Source organism: Cupressus sempervirens, chromosome 6 (assembly GCF_028749045.1).
Source record: "Cupressus sempervirens isolate cs-2001-9-10 chromosome 6, ASM2874904v1, whole genome shotgun sequence".
NCBI lineage: Eukaryota > Viridiplantae > Streptophyta > Pinopsida > Cupressales > Cupressaceae > Cupressus > Cupressus sempervirens.
The window spans coordinates 36,075,127-36,095,880 of NC_143123.1; the positions used below are offsets into that span (position 1 = coordinate 36,075,127).

The 20,754-nt window shown below is 33.1% G+C and overlaps 1 protein-coding gene across 2 annotated transcripts in view; it reads left to right on the forward strand.

Moving 5' to 3' along the window:
- The first annotated feature begins 2,411 nt into the window (after window positions 1–2,411).
- The window catches only part of LOC149550966 (ethylene-responsive transcription factor 6-like), a 29,777-nt gene continuing 11,434 nt past the window's right edge, over window positions 2,412–20,754 (forward strand). Inside the window, exons 1-2 of one of the 2 annotated variants that reach the window (XM_089786522.1) lie at window positions 2,412–2,732; window positions 2,847–2,938. In XM_089786522.1, coding sequence (XP_089642648.1) covers window positions 2,523–2,732; window positions 2,847–2,938 — 302 coding nt within the window. In that variant the 5' untranslated portion in view covers window positions 2,412–2,522. Of the gene's footprint in view, window positions 2,733–2,833; window positions 2,939–20,754 lie in introns of both variants that reach the window. The other variant, XM_089786521.1, reaches the window with a different exon arrangement.

Genomic DNA, 20,754 nt, shown 5'->3' on the forward strand with positions numbered 1-20,754 from the left:
AGCAACTGCTTATTTAAAAAGGTTAGCAGTGTCTTCATAAAAATGAGTTATCCTGTTTTTTATTGGCCTAACATTTTTTGTATCTATATTTTATTTACAACAAATAATATTAGTTTTTTATTCAAAAAATATATTTAAGGAACAAATTTTATGGCCATCAGCTCAAGCCTAGGAACATGCTCTAACATAGTTTTAGCTACTACCATATCTAATAAAAAATGACTATTCCTATCTTCAAATGAATTTATTTTCAAGATTATTATTATTTTCTGCTCTAAATTACCTTATGACACTAACTTATTCAAATATTAGATCTCTTGAAGTAACCATTCTTCTTCATATTAGATTCCAAAATTTGTATATAGTTTTCTTTTCCAAATAACCAATCAAAATGCTCCTTGACTTTTTATTTAATACTTATTAAAATTTTAAGTAAACTACAATGGAGAAATGTATGGATAGAGGGGCTTTTGACAATCTTATCACATGCATTAAAGAAGAATGTAATGCATCTTGGAATATAAGCCATATTATAAGGGAAGCTAAAGATATTATGCAAACATTGAAAAAATCTTAACTAACACATTCATATAGGGAAACCAATAATGTGGTGGATGGTTTCCCTAATATTGGGGTTAACATTAATAAAGTAATCATATGAGGAGGAGAGGTAAACGAAGATATTAAATATCTTCTTTTATTTTATCAGAAATTCTTAAATGGGAAAAATCAGCTATCTTGGATAGGCCACATTACCTCCTTGGGTTTTGTCATAATGATGTGATTCATCCACTCTGATACTGAGCTCTAAAGAATAACAATGCATCATATGCTTTGTGGGTGTCATCAAAAGTTTTGCTCTTGGTTAGTTTTAGTTTTTGCATTACTAAGAACCTATATTTACATCAATTTAGCTCTAGGAGCATGGGTGGAGATTTGAAGAGAATTTAATGTACCTCTTTCTATCACTTGAAGAAAGGGCCAAAGGTCTTGTAGAAATTGAAGAAAGGAGGGGTTATGAGCTAATTCAAAAAGTTGCATATTTCGGCCACCAATAATTTCATTGAGGGTAAGGAAAATGGTACCATGACTCTAGTTGGTAGAGAGACTATCATTAATGAAGATTTTGCTACTGCATTTAATGGTCTTTCAACAAAGGGGATGAAGTTCTACAAGAACAAAAGGACTTCAAACAATGTGATTAACAAGTCCCTCAAGATGGATGAGGAGACAAAATTTCTAGAGAAAGGTAAAATAGTTCTTTTTATAAACATGAGCTTTAATTAAGAAAATGTAAAGGAAGATTATTAAACTTATAATAGAATATTTTACTTTAGATAGCATATATAAGAGGACTTATGGGTATCATTTTGTTACAATGAAACATTTACATTGTAAGGCATTCATTTCTTTTGCTTTTTACCTCATGTTGGCTGTAAATTCTAGTGTTCAAGTTCATAAAGTAAATCCTAACATGAATAATTTATATCAAGATATCATCCTATTAATTTTTTTGGACATTCATGTGACCACTCCCTATTCTTGCAGTACTTACATAAATAAATAATCACTACTTACATAAATAAATGAATAAAAATAAAAATAATCAGTACTTACATAAATAAATAAAATTTAAATTAAATGATATTCTTAGATATAAGGTATATGACTCCAACCCTTACCCATCTACGCCAGAGTCCATATCGAAAACTTTCCAAAAGATTCTAAAAGAGGCCTTCCACTAAACATAGCTGCGTCACAAACAGAGGAACGAGGGAGCCACATCGAAATTATTGAAGAATGGCCCTCCGATTGTGCCCGGAATAACGCTCACCTTGCTTTCATTTCAACCAAACACAATTCTTAGTCAATCATAGCCACCACTTTCCTCTGTGATTGAAAAGTCTGTCATTGTCCAAGTAGAACTTTTAGCCCTCCTTCGAAACCCTTCTTAACCAATACCATTCAAACAATACCATTAGCCGCCGCCACCGCCTCGAGTGATCATAACCAAGTTTTCTACAATGACATCTGAGGAATATAATGCAGCTCTGCAATAGATCTCACTCTATTTGTTGGGCGATTCATCTCCACCCACTTCACCCTCTGCTCAAATTAACCCAGATTTCAAAGAAACCCTAACCTCATCAGTTTTTGGAGAACATATGACTCATGAGATTGTAGGAAAAGGCGGCATAAGAGAGACTGCAAATGGGAAGCATTACATAGGAGGGCGGCGCCGCGCATGGGGGAAATATGTGGCGGAGATAAAGGATTCCTCAAAGCATGGGGTTTGGCACTTTTTGTTGGCGGATATTAACTTCTCCACCAACCCGCCGAAAGCTGCCTTCCAAGCACCGTCCAACACACCAGCTGCACCGTCCAGCATTATAGCAACTCTATGCATAGTCAACAAGATAACATTTAATATGTATTCCTCTATAAATTAATAGACTGGGCCTGTGATCAGTAGAGTCCATTTTGGGTTTCTCCATGGTTTTTCATCTTCTTTGGTTTCTCTCATGTGTTGTGTTGTGATTATCATCACTTTTAAGACTGCGGAGGCGGCTGCAATTGCATATGACTCTGCCGCTTTCAGAATGAGAGGATCCAGAGCTCTACTCAACTTCCCACTCAATGTTTCATCCTACGCTCACTCGGACTCAGAAAAGAGAGGTCTACAGGGAAAAGAAGTGGATGTAGAACGCCAGCCGGGGACAAAGATCAAGAGGTACGCAAAGTAGCATACTTTTGCTGAAATTTCGAGAACTTTTTAGGCACTTTGATTCACTGTTCTAATGTGAAGTTATTATCAAACCCTAAAAATTTGTAGAAGTTTTTTAGGCTCAGCCTGTCATCACATGGACTCCAAAAAGAGAGCTCTACAAGGAAAAGAAGTGGATGACGTAGAACGGCAGCCGGGAACAAAAATCAAGAGGTACGTAAAACAGCATAATTTTGCTGAATATTTGAAAAGAATCATGCGCACTTTGATTAGAACTTTGATTCAATTTTTAAAGGTGAATAATTATCAAACCCTAAAAAAATTGTGACCTTCAAGATTTTGACTGAGTTTTCTCTTTTGTTGTTCATATGTTCTGAATGAAAGTTTAATGGTATGGATATCTGTATTCTATCAGAATTTTTTTCATCCTGTTTAAAGATTCTCCCTCTTTCTATGAACAGATTTAATTAGAATTTTGAATTTTGATTCAGTGTTCTGATGCGAGTATTAAACCCTAAAAATTCGTAGATCTTAACATTTATCATATATTTCCATTATACTTATCTGCATTTTATTAGACATTCTTTGCATCCTATTTCACTGCACAGATTTGATTGGAATTTAGATTCAGTCTTTTAAGTTGAGTTTATTAAACCCTAAAAAATTTATAAACCTTAAAATTTGCCAGATATTTAAACCGATGGGTCTATTTCTATGAGGATTGTAATCGGATTGTTATGACTTTCCGATATTATCGGAAGCCGTGAAATGCCTAAGATGGCGCAAAACTAAATGACGTCGGTAAAGTCAGTTTGCTAAATGGAAACTTTGAACACGTGCCCTTTTTTTTTCATTCAAGATAACTTACACAAACTATTGCGCTAGATACCAAAAATGGTGTCTGTAATACAATTTTTCTTTTTGCCATTAGCCCTAATAAGCCAGATTTCACAGTTCTCCTATCCATTCCGACTGCTCTCCTATCTTTAATAAGATTTTATACCATCAGAGAATCTGCTAAAGATCTGAAGCCGGAAGGGATGCTAATCCTCTCCCCCATCACCCATTTTAATTTTTTTGGCCAAATCAAAATAGTTTCTTCAGAAGGGTTTTATACAATGCAACATTTTCAGAGAAGGTATGTCGATGTTTCATGAAATCATATTGAGGTTGTTGCACTGTGAGCCATCCTTAATATGGGTAATTTCCAGAAACTCGTTTGGTAGTAGGATTTCAACATCCGAGGTAACTCAAAGATTTTAACACTGTTTGAGATGGCTTCTCGGCCTTTGTGGAGATGAGTTGGGAATGGTTTGATGGGTAGACAGTCATTTTCTCTACCCCGTTTCCAATATTGTGTTTTTCTCATTCACCTTTACTCTTCTATTATCCATAAAATTGGAGAATGCTTGAGAATGCCTGTAAATCGACACTATTTTGAGTGTTGTTCTAATGTAATCGTAGGAAGAGATCCCTTTTGTTGAAGTCTGGAGATATTCTCTAACCATTAGAGAAAAAAAAGTAAAATAATTAAACAAGAAATAAAAATAAACTTTAGTTGATTATCTAAATTAAATGTTCATGTATCATTTAATCATCATCAACACAAATCAATAAGAACCTTTTAAATTTCATATGATCCATTATGACAAGTTCTTAATTCATTGCAATAATCTATTAATAAATATGCACGAATGTGCAATGTTTTATCTTCAGCGAATACATAATACAATTCATCTAAAATCCAAATTAGTATGCGGAAGTTTGAATACAGATAAAAAGGAAATATGGAAAAGAAATTAGTCTACCGTATTTGCAGTATACAACAAGGGTTCCAAAAAAATTATTTTTAACAAGTTTTTTAAATTTTCATCTACTACGACAATCTGTACGTGTACGTGTATTGTGGTGTTTTCATTTTTTCCTAATGATGTTTTTACATAGTTCTTGCACTGGTAGTTATCAAGTGTTGAGTTATAGAAACTATTAAAGGTCGTATAAATTATGAAACTGACTTTATCAAATGATTAAGCATATTCAAGAATAAAATAAGGGAATATGGTGAATAACTTTTACTATTAAAAGTGAAGGCATTGCAAAAGTCCAGAAATTATGTACACATATAAGTAATAATAATGAAGAAAACTTGATAGTACTTTTGAAGGGAGTGAAAACTCTCTCCATGTACAAGGGTTAAAACATTAAGCAAGATAATAAAAATGTATTTGATTAGGAAAAGGAAAATAAAATTTGGTTTGTCTATTTTTGAATGTTCATAGAAGAAATGATAAAGAGAAAGTGTTGTCAACTCCAAAGCATAAGGAAAAATAATATTTTATAAAATATTGAAGAAAAATAGAGAGATCAATCTCAGAGATACCATACTCTAGAATATTCTCTTCTCTTAGTCTAAAGAATTACAAGACCATAATGTTAGATGCTTTAAATTTTAGTTAATAAATATTATTCTAGAATAATTTATATAAACATGTACATGATAGAATACATACCAATCATTTTACTGAAAAGATTTTTTTTAATTGAGTATATGACAAAGTTGACACTTAGTTCAATGGAAAGTATTCCCTTTAGCACTATATAATTTTGTATTGCGCTATTTATTATAATACTTGCAAATTGATAAAATTTGTGATAACCTATTACACAACATAAGTTAAATATAATATTAAAAATATCACCTAAATTCTATTGCTAATATAATAAATTGTAATATATAATCTTTAGTATTAATATTTTTTACTAAAATTTCATGAATATTATTTACAATAAATAATAATAAAATTGAATCTATAAATTAGTTTAACAAAGATTAATTGAAATATAAATTATTTAATATATTTATTTTTATTATTATTTATTATAATCTTAAAATATTAGAAATATCATATACCTACAAACTCCTTAAACATAATAGTTATATATTAACTTTGGAAAATAAAATTAGACTTATAAAATATATTTTAAAAATTATATAATAAGAACATGAGGACAAGATTTTTAATTTTTATAATATAACTCTCATACTTAAGTCAAATAATCTTTGAATAATCAAAGTTCTTATCATAATATACTTTATATTGATAATGACTAAAGTGAACACATCATGTTGCTTACTCATAAGTAAATGTTAGCATGGAGGTAATTGTCAAGGTTTCTTAAACGTAAGAAATAGATTTTGGAACAAAAGCATGTTCAAAATCTAATTGAAAAGCTCATGATTGTTGAAGATCGAAAAGGGAGATTTTTGTAAAAGAAATAATGTTTTCAACCATTGTTTTTTCATTGATGTCAAACCTACTATTTGTAGGAATGATATTTTCTTATAAGGTTCAAGCACTATCACTTAGTTGATTGATAAAGAGGATTTGATCAAAAAGATGTAACAAGAGCACCTAAAGGAAAGGTTGAGTTATGATGTTGTAATGAAGTGCAAGGATTAGCTAAGATAATGGTTAAGTAGTGTATTGATAACATACTCAAAGATACAGAGGATGGTCACACTTAGACATATTGGAGGAAGAAGTTGTAACAAGGTTCACTACAAAGCTTTAACCTTGATCATTAGAAGAAGCCAAAAAAATTCTTAATTAAAGTTGAGTAACAGACATTTTTAGTTGGTGCCGAGTGATCTTCAAGTGCTAAGTAAAGATCAAGTGTCGAGCATCAGGAAAATTTTCAGTTGGTGCCGAGTAATCTTCAGGTGCCGAGCATCAAGAAAAACATAGTTGATGCCGAGTAACATAGTATGTGTTGAGTACCAATATTTCAATAGTGCTGAGCTATTGCATTATTTCAAATAATGAAGATTTGCCAAATCCAAGCCAACTTAGTGGTTACATTGAATTTTGTGAACAAGATGGAGGATAAGGATGATGAGTTGTTGGCACATAATCCTATGTAAACTATTTTTGGGTGAATTTTAATGGATTATTCAAGAAGTTTCTAGAGGAAATAGAATATGGGTTAGATGAAATGAATCCTACCTAATCCATGCGAATTGAAATTGAAGAAAAGATGAATTGAGCAGGAAAAGGAACTCCAAGACTTCTATTTATGAAGTCATAAACCAAGAAGAAAAGAGAAAGCTGATACTGTTGCTGTTGAAGTGTCAAATCTATGAAGTGATTGAAAGGGTGTCAAAAAGGAGATATCTAGGAGAAGGAAAAGCACAGAAGCTCTACTTCTACAAGTGGTCATGAAAAGATGATTGCACTAGTACATTGAGTATGAAGACTCAAGGAGACAAAGCTTGAAAGATAAGGCAAGCAGTTAAGAGTTGTAGAGATAGAAGGCCAGGCAAGGGTATGAGTAGAGAAGTGATCTGGGATATGCAAGATAAGTTGTATGTTGTACTCAAGTCACGATTTACTAATACTCTCTAGAAATTGTATTAGACCTAAAAATCCTATGGACTTAGGTTGGCCTAGCAGCCATTTGTAAATCCTTTAACAGGGGGGCATTCCAAGTGAGTGTTCTAAAGTCCTTTAACTAGGCCCACTTCTAACAGGGTGATTAAATCTTCTAACGAGGTCACATTTAACAGTGTGCGTTGTAAGCTTTTAATAGGGTAGGCCTTTCACAAGGCATCACTTCAGAAGGGTGACAATTGAGTAGCATGTTACTAGTGGTTTTTCCCAAATTGGGTTTCAACATAAATCACTATGTCATGTGTTGATTTCTTGTGTCTTATACTTGCATGTTGATTTAAAGTAACTTGCTAATTAGATAAGTTCAAGCTTGAATGAATGAATGATTGAATGGATTCACCACACTTAGTGAAAAGTTTAAAAGGGACATTTGGACCTTGAATAACTGATTCACCCCCACCCCCACCCCCCTCTTAGTTATTCTAAAGAAATTCTAGCAATTGGTATCAAAGCCTTTTGTTGATTTAGTTTTAAGGTACTAGAAGCAAGAAGATCAAAATGTCCAAGAGAAAAGTTCCCAAGCTTAACAAAGACAACTTTTTTGCATGGTAGAGTTTGATGAAATTGCACCTTGGATCAATAGGTGACTATGCACAAACTTCAATTAGAATAGAACATGTAACTCCAGTAGGACCTCTTACTATAGATGATTTGAACAAAAAGAAGGAGCACAATCAAGCAATGATGGAGATTGCCTCTATACTCAGCTATGTCGAATATGATGATGTCAAAGACTGTGACACTACATTGAAGATGTGGAAAACCCTGTCTAGAGAGCAAAGAAAGAAAGCCTAAGAGGGAAGTTTGATGACATGAAGATGGAGGAAGGTGAAAATGCTGCTCAATATGCTACAAAAATAAAAGAAGTGGTGAGTGCAATAAGAAGTCTAGGTGGTCAACTACAAGAAGAAACATCCATCAGCAAATACTTGAGAACTCTACTACCTATCTATGCTATAAGAGTTTTAGCCATTCAAGAGCTGAGGTGTGTACAAGGGAACACACTAACTTTTGAAGGAATAGTTGGAACACTGACTGCATTTGAGCTATCCAATTTTGACAATTATAGAACTAAGAACCTTGAATCTATTTTCAAGGCCAAAATGACAATAAAAGATACTAAGGACACACCAAGCAAGAAAAGAAGAAAAGGAAAACATGCATCCAGTGATAGTAGCACAGATGAAGAAGATGTGGAATAGTTAGAACCACTATTGGCCAGGAGATTCCATAGAGGTAAAAGAAAATTGAAAGGTAAGCTTCCTATCATATTTTTCAATTGTAATAAAGTAGGTCATATAGCTGCAAGATGCCCACAAAAGAAAAACTTTAAAGAAGGAAGCCAGTTCAAGAACAAAAGAGAAGATGATAGCAAAGATTACACGGAGAAAGGAAAGAGATGCTACAATGTTGAAGAAGACTATGATGAAAATGATCAGGAAGTAGTCTATGTAGCCATGAAGGATGAACTAGACAAAGATGAAGATGAAGCAACAACATTGGTTACCTATGTGAACAAGAATGACAAGTGGATCATAGATAGTGGATGCTCACATCACATGATAGGAGATAAAAGTAAGTTCATTACCTTTACTCAATATGATGGAAATATCATTAGATTTGGTAATGATGTCCCATGCCAGATCAAAGGAAAAGGCTCTATCAAACTTATTGAGAAATTTTATGTGATAATGCATACTATGTTGAAGGATTGAACTACAACTTGTTGAGTGTATCTCAGTTAGGCAATGTAGGTTGCAAAGTGGTATTTGGAAATAAAACTGCCAAGATCTATGATATTGATGGAAATTTGATAAGAAAAGGTGAACAAACTAGGAGTAATCTGTTTTACCCAGATATGGAAGAAGCAACATGTCTTATTGTTAGACTTGATGATGTGTGGTTGTGCCATAAAAGGCTGTGTCATGTTAATTTTGATAATCTAATCAGCATTAGCAGGAAGAACAAAGTCAAAAGATTGCCCAAATTGGAGAAACCTAAAAACACAATGTGTAAACAATGTCAACTAGGGAAGATGACTAAATCTAGTTTCAAAAGAAAAGCATGTACTTCCAATGAAGTTCTAGAGTTAGTTCATACAAATTTATATGGCCCAATAGAAGTACAAAGCTATCTAGGAGACAAATACATAATGTTATTTGTAGATGATTATTTCAGGATGATGACTGCTATGTTCTTAAAGCAGAAATCTGATACATTTCAAATGTTCAAGTGGTATTTGGCTAGAGTTGAGAAGGAAACAAGAAAGAACTTGAAAAGCCTAAGGTTAGACAGAGGAGGTGAATTCACATCAAGAGAATTTGAAGTATTTTGCAATGATAGAGGTATCAAAAGGAAAATGTCAGCACCAAGAACTTCACCACAGAATGGTATTGCTAAAAGAAGAAATATGTTAGTGATTGACTATGCTGGAACCTTGATGATAGAGAAAAATGTTGCACTTAAATACTGGAGAGAAGCAGTAAGTATTTCTGTCTACACACTAAATAATTTTCAAGGCAAAAAGGGTACAAATGCAACACCCTTTGAATTATGGTATGGTCATTCACCTAATGTTAAAAGTTTCAAAATGTTTGGTTTTAAATGCTATATTCTAAAAGATACTAGAAATGGTAAGTTTGATGCAAAAAGTGATGAAGGAATATTTCTTGGGTACTCCACTAAAAGCAAGGCATATAAGTGTTTGAATACTAACACTAATAGAGTTGTGGAGAGTGCAAATGTAAATTTTGATGAGCATGCAGAAGTTCAGGATGATGAGTCAAAGAAAATAGAGGATTATAGATCCTTCATATACTTCTACAAAGGAATGAAAGTTGAAAACAATGCTGCAAATCAAGTTGGGAATCAGCAAAAAACTTCAGTATCTGCCAAGTCTCAGCCTGTGAATGCCGAGTTACATTCATAAGCCAAGTTGTAGAATGTAAAAAATGAACAAACTAGTTCTAAAAATAATATACATGAAAGGAATGATGAATTACCTGATGAAGAAGAATGAAATGACTCTAAAGCTGAAGGATCAAACATGGAAAGAAGGACTGAACCCAGATTAGTTAAGTATGTAAGAAGTCATCACCCTACAGATTAAATCATTGGTGATAAGGATGCTAGACCAATGACAAGGAATAGACTCAAAAATGAATCATGTCTACTAAGCAAGGTTGAACCCAAAACAGTCAAAGATGCACTGCAAGATGATGATTGGTATGAGGCCATGAAATAAGAGATAGATTAGATTGAGAAGAACAAAACTTGGTCTCTAGTTCCCAGACCAACTGATAAGAATGTGATTGATACCAAGTGGGTGTTCAAAAATAACCTTTATGAGAATGGTGAAATAATAAGAAACAAACCCAAATTAGTTTGCAAAGGTTATACGCAAGAAGAAGGACTGGATTATGGAGAGACATTTTCTCCTGTTGCAAGAATGGAAGGAGTAAGAACATTACTTGCATATGCTGCATATAAAGGTTACAAAGTCTACTAGATGGACATAAAGTTAGCTTTTCTGAATGCTATACTAGAAGAGGAAGTCTACATAGAACAACTAGAGGGGTTTGTTGATGAGAAGAACAAGGACATGGTCTGAAAACTACACAAAGCACTTTATGGACTGAAGCAAGTGCCAAGAGCATGGTATGAAAGGTTGCACAAATATCTTGTAAAGATAAGATTTGAAAGAAAAAAATGACAATAGTAATTTGTACATCAAATCTAAGGAAAGTAAAGACATTTTGATTTCAGAAATCTTTGTTGATGACATAATATTTGGAGGAAAAGATGTTTTATGCAAACATTTTGCAAATCAAATGAAGCATAAATTTGAGATGTCAATGTTTGGAGAAATCAAATTCTTTGTTGGATTACAAGTACATCAGTTGAAGCATGGCATATTTGTGACTCAATCCAAATACATCAAGGAAGTACTCAAAACATTTGGGCTAGAAGACTCAAAACTAGTCAGCACACCAATCTCAATTGGACATAAGCCATCCAAGAATGATGAGTCTACTAAAGTAAATTAGACATTGTATAGGTCGATGATTGGAAAGCTGCAATATGTTGTACATAGTAGACCAAACATTGCATTAGCTATTGGAATAGTGGCTAGATTTTGTGCCAATCCAAGAGAAAATTACTTGATGGTAGTAAAGAGAATATTGAGATACCTAAAAGGAACTAATGAGTTTGGTTTATACTACAAAAGGAATGAAAAATTTGAATTGAGAGCTTACATTGATGCAGATTGGGGAGGTAACATTGATGATAGAAAAAGCACCAGTGGAGGAGCACCTTTCTTAGGAAAGAGGTTGATTACATGGACAAGGAAAAAATAAAGCTACACCTCACAGTCTACTACTGAAGCTGAATATGTGGCAGCTACTATAAATTGCACTAATATTGTGTGAATCAAACATTTGTTGCAAGTTATGAAGGAAGAGGTAATTGAGCCTGTGACACTTTATTATGATAATACAAGTGCTATCAATATATCAAAGAATCCAATAATGCATGCTAAAACCAAGTATATTGCAATTAAGTATCACTATGTAAGAGAGCTAGTGGAAGATAAACAAGTGAAGATGGAATATATTAGCTCAAAGGAACAGATTGTTGATATCATCACAAAAGCACTACCTAAAGATGCTTTTGAGTATCTTAGAGGTAAATTAGGGGTGATACCCCTAGCTAAGGCTACTTAAAGCAAAAGAAAGAATGCCCTGCATCAAATAAACTGAATGTTGAAGATTCTACACATTGATGCAGAGGATGTTTACTTTTGGGATCCATGCCCAAAGTAATAGAAGTGCTAAAAAATTTCAAATTAGTCACAAGCAAGGTGATAGAGGGAGAAATTGACTAAATTTGTAAGAGCTACATCTGCATATTAAAGATGCTAATATGTCCTTGGCATTGTTGTCAAAGAGGCAAAAGTGAACAACTGATCAACAACTGTTAAAGATAAAGGATTAAAGAAGTAGAGGGAGAAGTGAACAACCAATCAACAACTGTTGAAGATAAAAGATTTAGACAAAGGTTGAATATAGACAACTGAACAAATAAAGATAGATGGAGATTTCAGAGGTTGATTAGAATAGTAGAAGATGAACAATACATCAGGAGAAAGACAAAGAAAAAGGTTGTTGGATACAATTTTTCAATTGTGTGTTGTCTTTGATGTCACACAAATGTCATATCAATCATCAGATAGAGTCTACCCAACTCAAAAGGTCAGCAAGGCAAAGGACAGTGTCTACCGAGCTCAAAAGGTTAGCAAGGCAAAATGACAGAATCTACCGAGCCCAAGAGGTTAGTAAAGAAAACTTGAAGTATCTACCAAGTAAACAATTCTTACCGAGCTAACTCGGTCATCAAAGGAAATCTGGCAAAAACAGTTCTTACCAAGCTCACTCAGTCATCAAAAGAAATGTGGCAAAAATAGTTCTTACCGAGCTCACTTGGTCATCAAAGGAAATGTGGCAGAAGTAGTTCTTATTAAGTAAACTCAATAGCCAAAGGATTTTATAGATATTGCAATGTTAACCAAGTCAAGAGGGTAAAAGCACAAACCTGTGTCACCTTTTATAAAGAAACGTGATATCAGAATGTGACAGTTTAACATTAGTGACAAAAAAAATGGTATTTGTGTTTAAAATATGAAGATGATGTAAACTGATGAAATGTGTAGAATTGGATGAATTTTATGCTGATAATTTTTATAATTTTTTTGATTAAGAATTTATTCATTTTATTTTATTTGAAGTCCCTTTTTTAACTGTAAAAAATATAGGGTGTAGTTCCCGTCAAACAAGTATATGCAAATCATCTTTTTTTGTTCATATTTGAAAATATCTTATAGATGACATGTATATCTAGTGCACAAAAAAAGAAATAATTATTTTTGATGGATATTTTCTTTGTTATAAGTACTCAAGTTCAACCTTATCAGAATCCAACAGTTTTATCCTCCCGTCAAAACTTTCCTATCAAATCTATACATTATTGAAAAAATATTACATATTCATGAAGAGGATTCTATAAATATAATTTTTAAATTTTTTTGATATGATTTACTATTTTTTTTCTTTTTTTGAGGGAGCATCTTCTAAAATGTTGAAATATCGACTTATAATACTTTGAGATTATAACATATTATAACTAATCAAAACACTCAAAAATTTATATAATGATGATATTGAATCTGAGATCTATAAAAGGGTATTTTTAGTTTTTGAAAAAAATTGAGTTTTGATAGAGAAATGAGATTTGACCAAAATAGGTTTTGGTATCACAAACGGTGACACAGATCTGTGCTTTTACCCAAGAAGGTTAACTTAGGAAATTTTTGGAAGCAGTATTTACCAAGTAGAGTCGGCCAATAAAGGATTTCAATGTTTTATGAAATGATGTTTATTTGTTTAGAGTAATGTTTGTAGGCAACTAATGTATGGTTTATTAGTAAATGTAACATGTAAATGGGCCGACTTGACAATCTGAATGGTATAATTAAGAGGTCAAGTTGCGAATTCTAAGTGAAAAAATAAAATAAAAAAATTGAAGTGTGTGTGGAATTAATATGATATGAAGACTGATTATTGTGGAAGTTAATTTGAAGGATGATCAAAGATCATTGAGGAGCAGCAAAGCTATATTTGATCAAAAAGGATCTAATGATGCTGAACAGAGACATGTAGTCAACAAATTTAGTTGCATCTTGTTCACATCAATTCATTGTTGCTTTCTAACCATTGTAGCAGTGATTTCAAATCTCTTAATAAAGTTGGTTTAATAGCCATTTTGTAAATCCTCTAACAAGGTGACAATTTTGTTGAATTGTTCTAAAGACCTCTAGCAAGGCCACTCCTAACAAGGTGATTAAATCCTCTAACAGGGTCACACCTAACAATGTGTATTGTAACCTTTAAGAGAGTTGGCTCCTAATTGGGCTCACTTCAAAAGAGTGAAAAATTGGTGACTAGTTACTTGGTGGTTTCTTCCATATTGAGTTTTCACGTTAAATCGGGTGTCTCTTGTGTTCATTTTGTTTTCAATTGCATGCATGTTTTCTTGAAGATAAGTAACAGTTTAATTTACCGAGTTACAAAATTTTTGTTATGTTTATTGAGTATCAGTAGTATCTAGATCTTAAAGACATCTAAGGGATCTGTGGATAAATTTTTGTAAGTAACTGATTCACCCCCCTTCTCAGTTACTCTACCTTTAATTCCAACAATTGGTATCAGAGCTTTTGGTGCTTACAGGAAAAGATTTCAAAGATCTAAGTTAAAGATCAGGATGTCTTACAAAAGGAAAATTCTAAGACTTAACAAGAACAACTTCTCAGCATGGCAAGGATTGATGAGGCTTCATCTGGCTTCTATTGGTGATACAAGGCTAAGGTACCTTGATGAAAAATATGAAGAACCTTCTAGTACATTATCTATCAATGATATTGCTGAAAAGAAGACTCACAATAACATGATGATAGATATAGCATCTACTCTGAGTTATGAAGAATTTGATGACATCAAGGATTGCAAAACTGCCTTTGAAATGTGGAACAAGCTAAAAGAGATCTATGGAGGAGATGATAATGTGAGAAGAGCCAAAGCAGAAAGTTTGAGAGGACAATTTGATCAAATGAGGATGAGAGAAGGTGAAAATATTACAAAGTATGTTGAAAGAGTTAAAGCATGTGTTAGTGCAATCAAAGCATTTCGAGGAGATATCAATGATGAGACAGTTATAAGTAAAGTTCTTAGAACTCTACTTCCCATTTATGCAATCAGAGTCTCTAGAATTCAAGAAACAAGATGTGAGACAAATCATAAAATAAATTTAGAAGCCATAGTTGGAAGATTGACTGCATTTGAGCTAGACAACTATGACAATTATGTTCTAGCTATCAAGAACATTGAATCAACATTTGAAGCCAAGCTTTCACTCAAAGAAAAAGGAAAAAACATGAAGGATCCACAATCAGATAGTGATGAAGAATCAGAACAAAGTTCAGATAGTGATCTTGAGGTGGTTGAAGCTCTACTAGCAAGAAAATATTCAAGAGGCAAAGTGAAATACAAAGGTAAGGTTCCTCTAATCTACTTTTCTTGTGAAGAAATTGGACATATTGCAGCTAGGTGACCAAATAAGTAGAACAAAGATGAGAAGAAAGGTCACAAGTACAATGGCAAGAAACACTTCAAATCATTCAAGGATAAAGGTAAGAAAACATATTTTATGGCTAAAGATTCTTATGCTTCTAATGATGACGAAGAAGATAAAATTGTCTACATTGATGTGAAAGATGAATCTAATAATGATGAAGAAATGGCACTCATTTCTCATATGAGAAGAAATGATACATGGATCATAGATAGTGGTCGTTTTCATCACATGACTAGTGATAAAACTAAGTTTGAATACTTTGAAGACTATGATGGTGGCAGTGTAAGATTTGGTAACAATGAACCTTGTTGTATAAGAGGAAAAGGAAGAATCTCACTAAGGAACTTGTATGTGATAATGCATATTGGACAGAAGGACTAAAGAATAATTTGTTGAGTGTGGCACAACTACTCAATAATGGAATCAAAGTAAAAATTATGCATGGAAAAGCAAGATTGTTGGATGGCCAAGGAAAGCTGATTGGATCAGGCACTCAAACAAAAGGTAACTTATTTTATCTTGAACTTGGTGAATGTTCATGTTTCATTGCTCAAATTGAAGAAAGTTGGTTATGGCATAAGAGGTTATGTCATATAAACTTTGACAACTTGATAAAGATCAGTAAATTCAGGAAAGTAAGAGGTATTCTTACCATAAAGAAACCCGAGGTTGGTCTATGCAAGAATTGTCAAATTAGTAAAATGGGAAAGACTAGTTTTAAAAGTAAGAACTATCAGACTAAAGAAGTTTTAGATATTGTGCGTACTAATTTGTGTGGACCTATTAGCATTGAAAGTTATACTGATGAAAAATTCTTCATTCTATTTGTTGATGATTATTCAAGAATGATGACTGTCATGTACCTAAGAGAGAAATTAGAAGCATTTGAAAAAAATCAAATGGTATTTGGTCAGAGTAGAAAAAGAAGTAGGAAAAAGAATGAAATACTTAAGGTCTAACAAAGGTGGTGAATTAATTTCACATGAGTTCAATAACTTTTGCATTGAAAGGGGAATCAAAAGACAGGTTTTAGCACCTAGAACTCCTGAACAAAATGGAATAGCAGAAAGAAGGAAAAGATCTATCATGGATTGTGCAAGAACTTTAATGATTGACAAAGGCATTGCTATCAAATACTGGAAGGAAGCTATCAGCACTATAGTTCATACCTTGAACTGAGTACAGCTGAAAAAGGACTCATTCAAAACATCCTATGAGTTGTGGTATGGCTACAAACCCAATGTAAGTTATCTAAAAGTATTTGGAAGAAATTGTTACATTTTGAAAGAACCTAGAAGAGGTAAATTTGATGTAAAAAGTGATGAATGAATATTTTTGGGATACTCTTGCAAAAGTAAAGTACATAGATGTTTGAATTTATCTACTCACAAAGTCATAGAAAGTGCACATGTGAAAGTTGATGAGTTTGTAGAAAGAATAGAAGAAGAAAGCAAAAAGGAACCTGAAGACTACAGAAGATTTTTTTACATGGAACCTAATACAATGCCAAGTATACCTAGTAATCAGGAATCCTCAACTCTAGAGTCTTCATTAACCAAGTCACCAGAAGTTCAAACCATGTTAGTACCTATCGAGCTACAAGAATTTGAGTTGCAAACAGAAGCTACTGAGTTAGCATCTACTGAGCCCAAGCAACCAGAATCAGAACCAGAAGTTGAGACATAGAAGGATAACAATGCAAGTCATTCAAAAGGCGAGGAGCCTATGTTAGCCAAGTATGTTAGAAAACATCATGCACTAGATCAGATCATTGGAGATAAATCAGAAGAAACAATGACAAGAAGTAAGTTGAATGGCACTTGTTTACTTGCTGATTTTGAACCTAGAAATATCAAATATGCACTAGACAATGAAAGTTGGATTGAAGCTATGAATGAAGAGATAGAAAAGATAGAGAAAAAAAAAATGGACTCTTGTACCTAGACCCAAAGACAAAAATGTGATTGGAACAAAGTGGGTATTCAGAAACAAACTAAATGAAGATGATAAGGTATCAAAGAACAAAGCTAGACTAGTATGCAAAGGATACTCTCAAGAAGAAGGTGTGGACTATGGAGAAAATTTTGCTCCTGTTGCAAGATTGGAAGGTTTTAGAATCTTACTTGCATATGTTGCATTCAAAGGATTCAAAGTTTATCAAATGGATGTCAAGTCAACATTTCTCAATGGCATATTGGATGAAGAGGTTTACATTGAATAGCCTGAAGGTTTTGTTGATCCAAACAAGAAGGACATGATCTACAAATTGCATAAAGCATTATATGGTCTGAAACAAACCCCTAGAGCATGCTATAAAATATTGCATAACTATCTTATTCAAATTGGTTTTCAAAGAACTAATGACAATGGTAGTTTGTACATAAACGAAGTATCAGATAATAAGATTGTTTTGGCAAAAATATTTGTAGATGATACTTTGTTCACTGGAAATGATGATCTTTGCAAAGAATTTTTAGAACAAATGAACAAGGAATTTGAAATGTCAATGTTTGGTGAAATCAAATTCTTTGTTGGTCTTCAAATTCAACAGAATAATAATGGCATCTACATCACTCAATCTAAATACATCAAAGAGATACTAAAAAAGTTTGGTATGGAAGATTGAAAACTAGTTGGGACTCCTTTGTGTACTAGATTAAAACTTACCAAGGATGATGAATCAAAGGAACTAGACCAGACATTGTATAGATCTATGATTTGAAAGTTGCTATATGTAGTGCACACAAGACCAAAAATTGCCCTTGCAGTAGGAATTGTAGCAAGATTCTTGGCAAAACCAAAAGAAAATCACATGATGGCAATAAAAAGGTTCATGAGATACTTAAAAGGAACTGAAGAATATGGATTATGGTATAAACTTGGAGGAAATCTAGATTTAAAGGTGTTCATTGATGCAGATTGGGTAGGAAACATTGATGACAGAAAGGGCACAAGTGGAGGAGCTTTCTTTCTTGGAAAAATGTTGGTTTCTTGGACAAGTAAAAAGCAAAATTGTACATCTCAATCCATAACAGAGGTTGAATATGTTGGAGCAGTAGTAAATTGCTCAAACATTGTATGGTTCAAACAATTATTGGAAGGTATGAAGAAGGAAATCAAAGAACCTATTGTTATGTTTTGTGATAACAAAAGTGCAATTAACATCTCCAAGAATCCAGTGATGCATTAAAAAACCAAGCATATTGCCATAAAGTATCACTTTGTTAGAGAATTGGTGTAATAAAAGAAAATAAGATTGGAATATGTCTATACAAAGAAACAAATTGCTAACATATTCACAAAGAATTTATCTAAGGATGCATTCTTGTATCTAAGAGGTAAGTTAGGGGTCATTCCCCTATCTGAATCTTACTAAAATATAGTTCTTGTGATGCATCAATAGAAACAAAATTGAAGATCTATCAGTTGATGTAGAAAACCAATGAAGACATTGCATATGAATCAGTACATCAGGTACAATGCTATTCAGTTGTTTTGAGTTGTCTTTGGCATGTGTTGTCAAAGAGGGAGAATATACTATCATATCTTTCTAAAATTTGCAAAATAATAAGAGTTTGTACAAGAGGGAGAGATTATTATGAAAGACGGAGAGATTATTATGAAAGAAGGAGTTTGATGTATTTGAAGAAGAAAGTGAAGTATTCTGTCAGTAAAAGACTTGTTTTCAAATTTCATTCTGCTATGACATGTTGTGTTGCCATCAATGCCAAAGAGAGATTGTTGGATGCAATTGTTCAATTGTGTGTTGTCTTTGATGTCACACAAATGTCATATCATTCATCAGATAGAGTCTACCAAGCTCAAAAGGTTAGCAAGGCAAAGGACAATGTCTACCGAGCTTAGAAGTTCAGCAAGGCAAAAGGACAGAATCTATCGAGCCTAGGAGGTTAGTAAAGAAAACTTACAATATCTACCGAGTAATCAGTTCTTACTGAGTTAACTCGATCATCAAAGGAAATGTGGCAGAAACAGTTCTTAACGAGCTTACTCAGTCATCAACGAAAATATGGTAGAAATAGTTCTTACCAAGCTCACTTGCTTATCAAAAGAAATGTGGTAGAAGCAGTTCTTACCAAGCTCTCATGAAGGAATTCAGTTCTTATCGAGTAAACTCGGCAGCCAAAGGATTTTATGAATATTGCAATGTTAACCGAGTCAGGAAGGTTAACTTAGAAAATTTTTGGAAGTGGTATTTACTGAGCAAGGTCTGATAGTAAAGGATTTCATTGTTTTATGAAATGATGTTTATTTGTTTAGATTAATGTTTTTAGGCAACTGATGTATGGTTTATTGGTAAATCTAACATGTAAATGGGCCGACTTGACAATCTGAATGGTATAATTAAGAGGTCAAGTTGCGAATTCTAAGTGAAAATAAAAGAAAAAAAATGGAAGTGTGTGTGAAATTAATGTGATATAAAGACTGATTATTGTCGAAGTGAATTTGAAGGATGGTCAGAGATCATTGAGGAGCAGCAAAGGTATATTTGATCAAAGAGGAACTAATGATGCTGAACAGAGACTTGTAGTCAGCAAATTCAGTTGCATCTTGTTCAGGTCAATTCATTGGTTCTTTCTAACCATTGTAGCAGTAATTTCAAATCTCTTAACAGAGTTGGTTTAACAGCCATTTTGTAAATCCTCTAACAAGGTGACAGTTATGTTGAATTGTTCTAAAGACCTCTAGCAAGGGCACTCCTAACAAGGTGATTAAATCCTCTAACAGGGTCACACTTGACAGTGTGTATTGTAACCTTTAATAGGGTTGGCTCCTAATAGGGCTTATTTTAGAAGAGTGAAAAATTGGTGACTAGTTACTTGGTGGATTTTCCCATATTGGATTTGCACGTTAAATCAGTTGTCTCTTGTGTTCATTTTATTTTCAATTGCATGCATGTTTGCTTGAAGATAAGTAACAGTTTAATTTACCAAGTTACAACATTTTTGTTATGTTTACCAAGTATCAGTAGTAACTTGATCTTTAAGACATCTAAGGGATCTATGGATGAATTTTTGTAAGTAACTAATTTACCCCCCCTCTTAGTTACTCTACCTTTAATTCCAACAAAGGCTACATCAACAAAGAGGGAGAAGCTAAAATGAAGCAATCAAAATAGTAGAAGGAGATGTAATGTTACAATTTACTTTTGGCATTTGACTTAATATTCTAACCTATTTAGTTTGTGGTTGAATATTTTAGTCTGATGGTTGATCAACTTGGTATTCCATCAATGCCAAAGAGGGAGATTGTTAGAAATCTAATTGAAAAGCTCATCACTGTTGAAGATCAAACAGGGATATTTTTGTAAAAGAAATAATGTTTTCAACCACTACTTTTCCATTGATGTCAAACCTACTATTTGTAGGAATGATA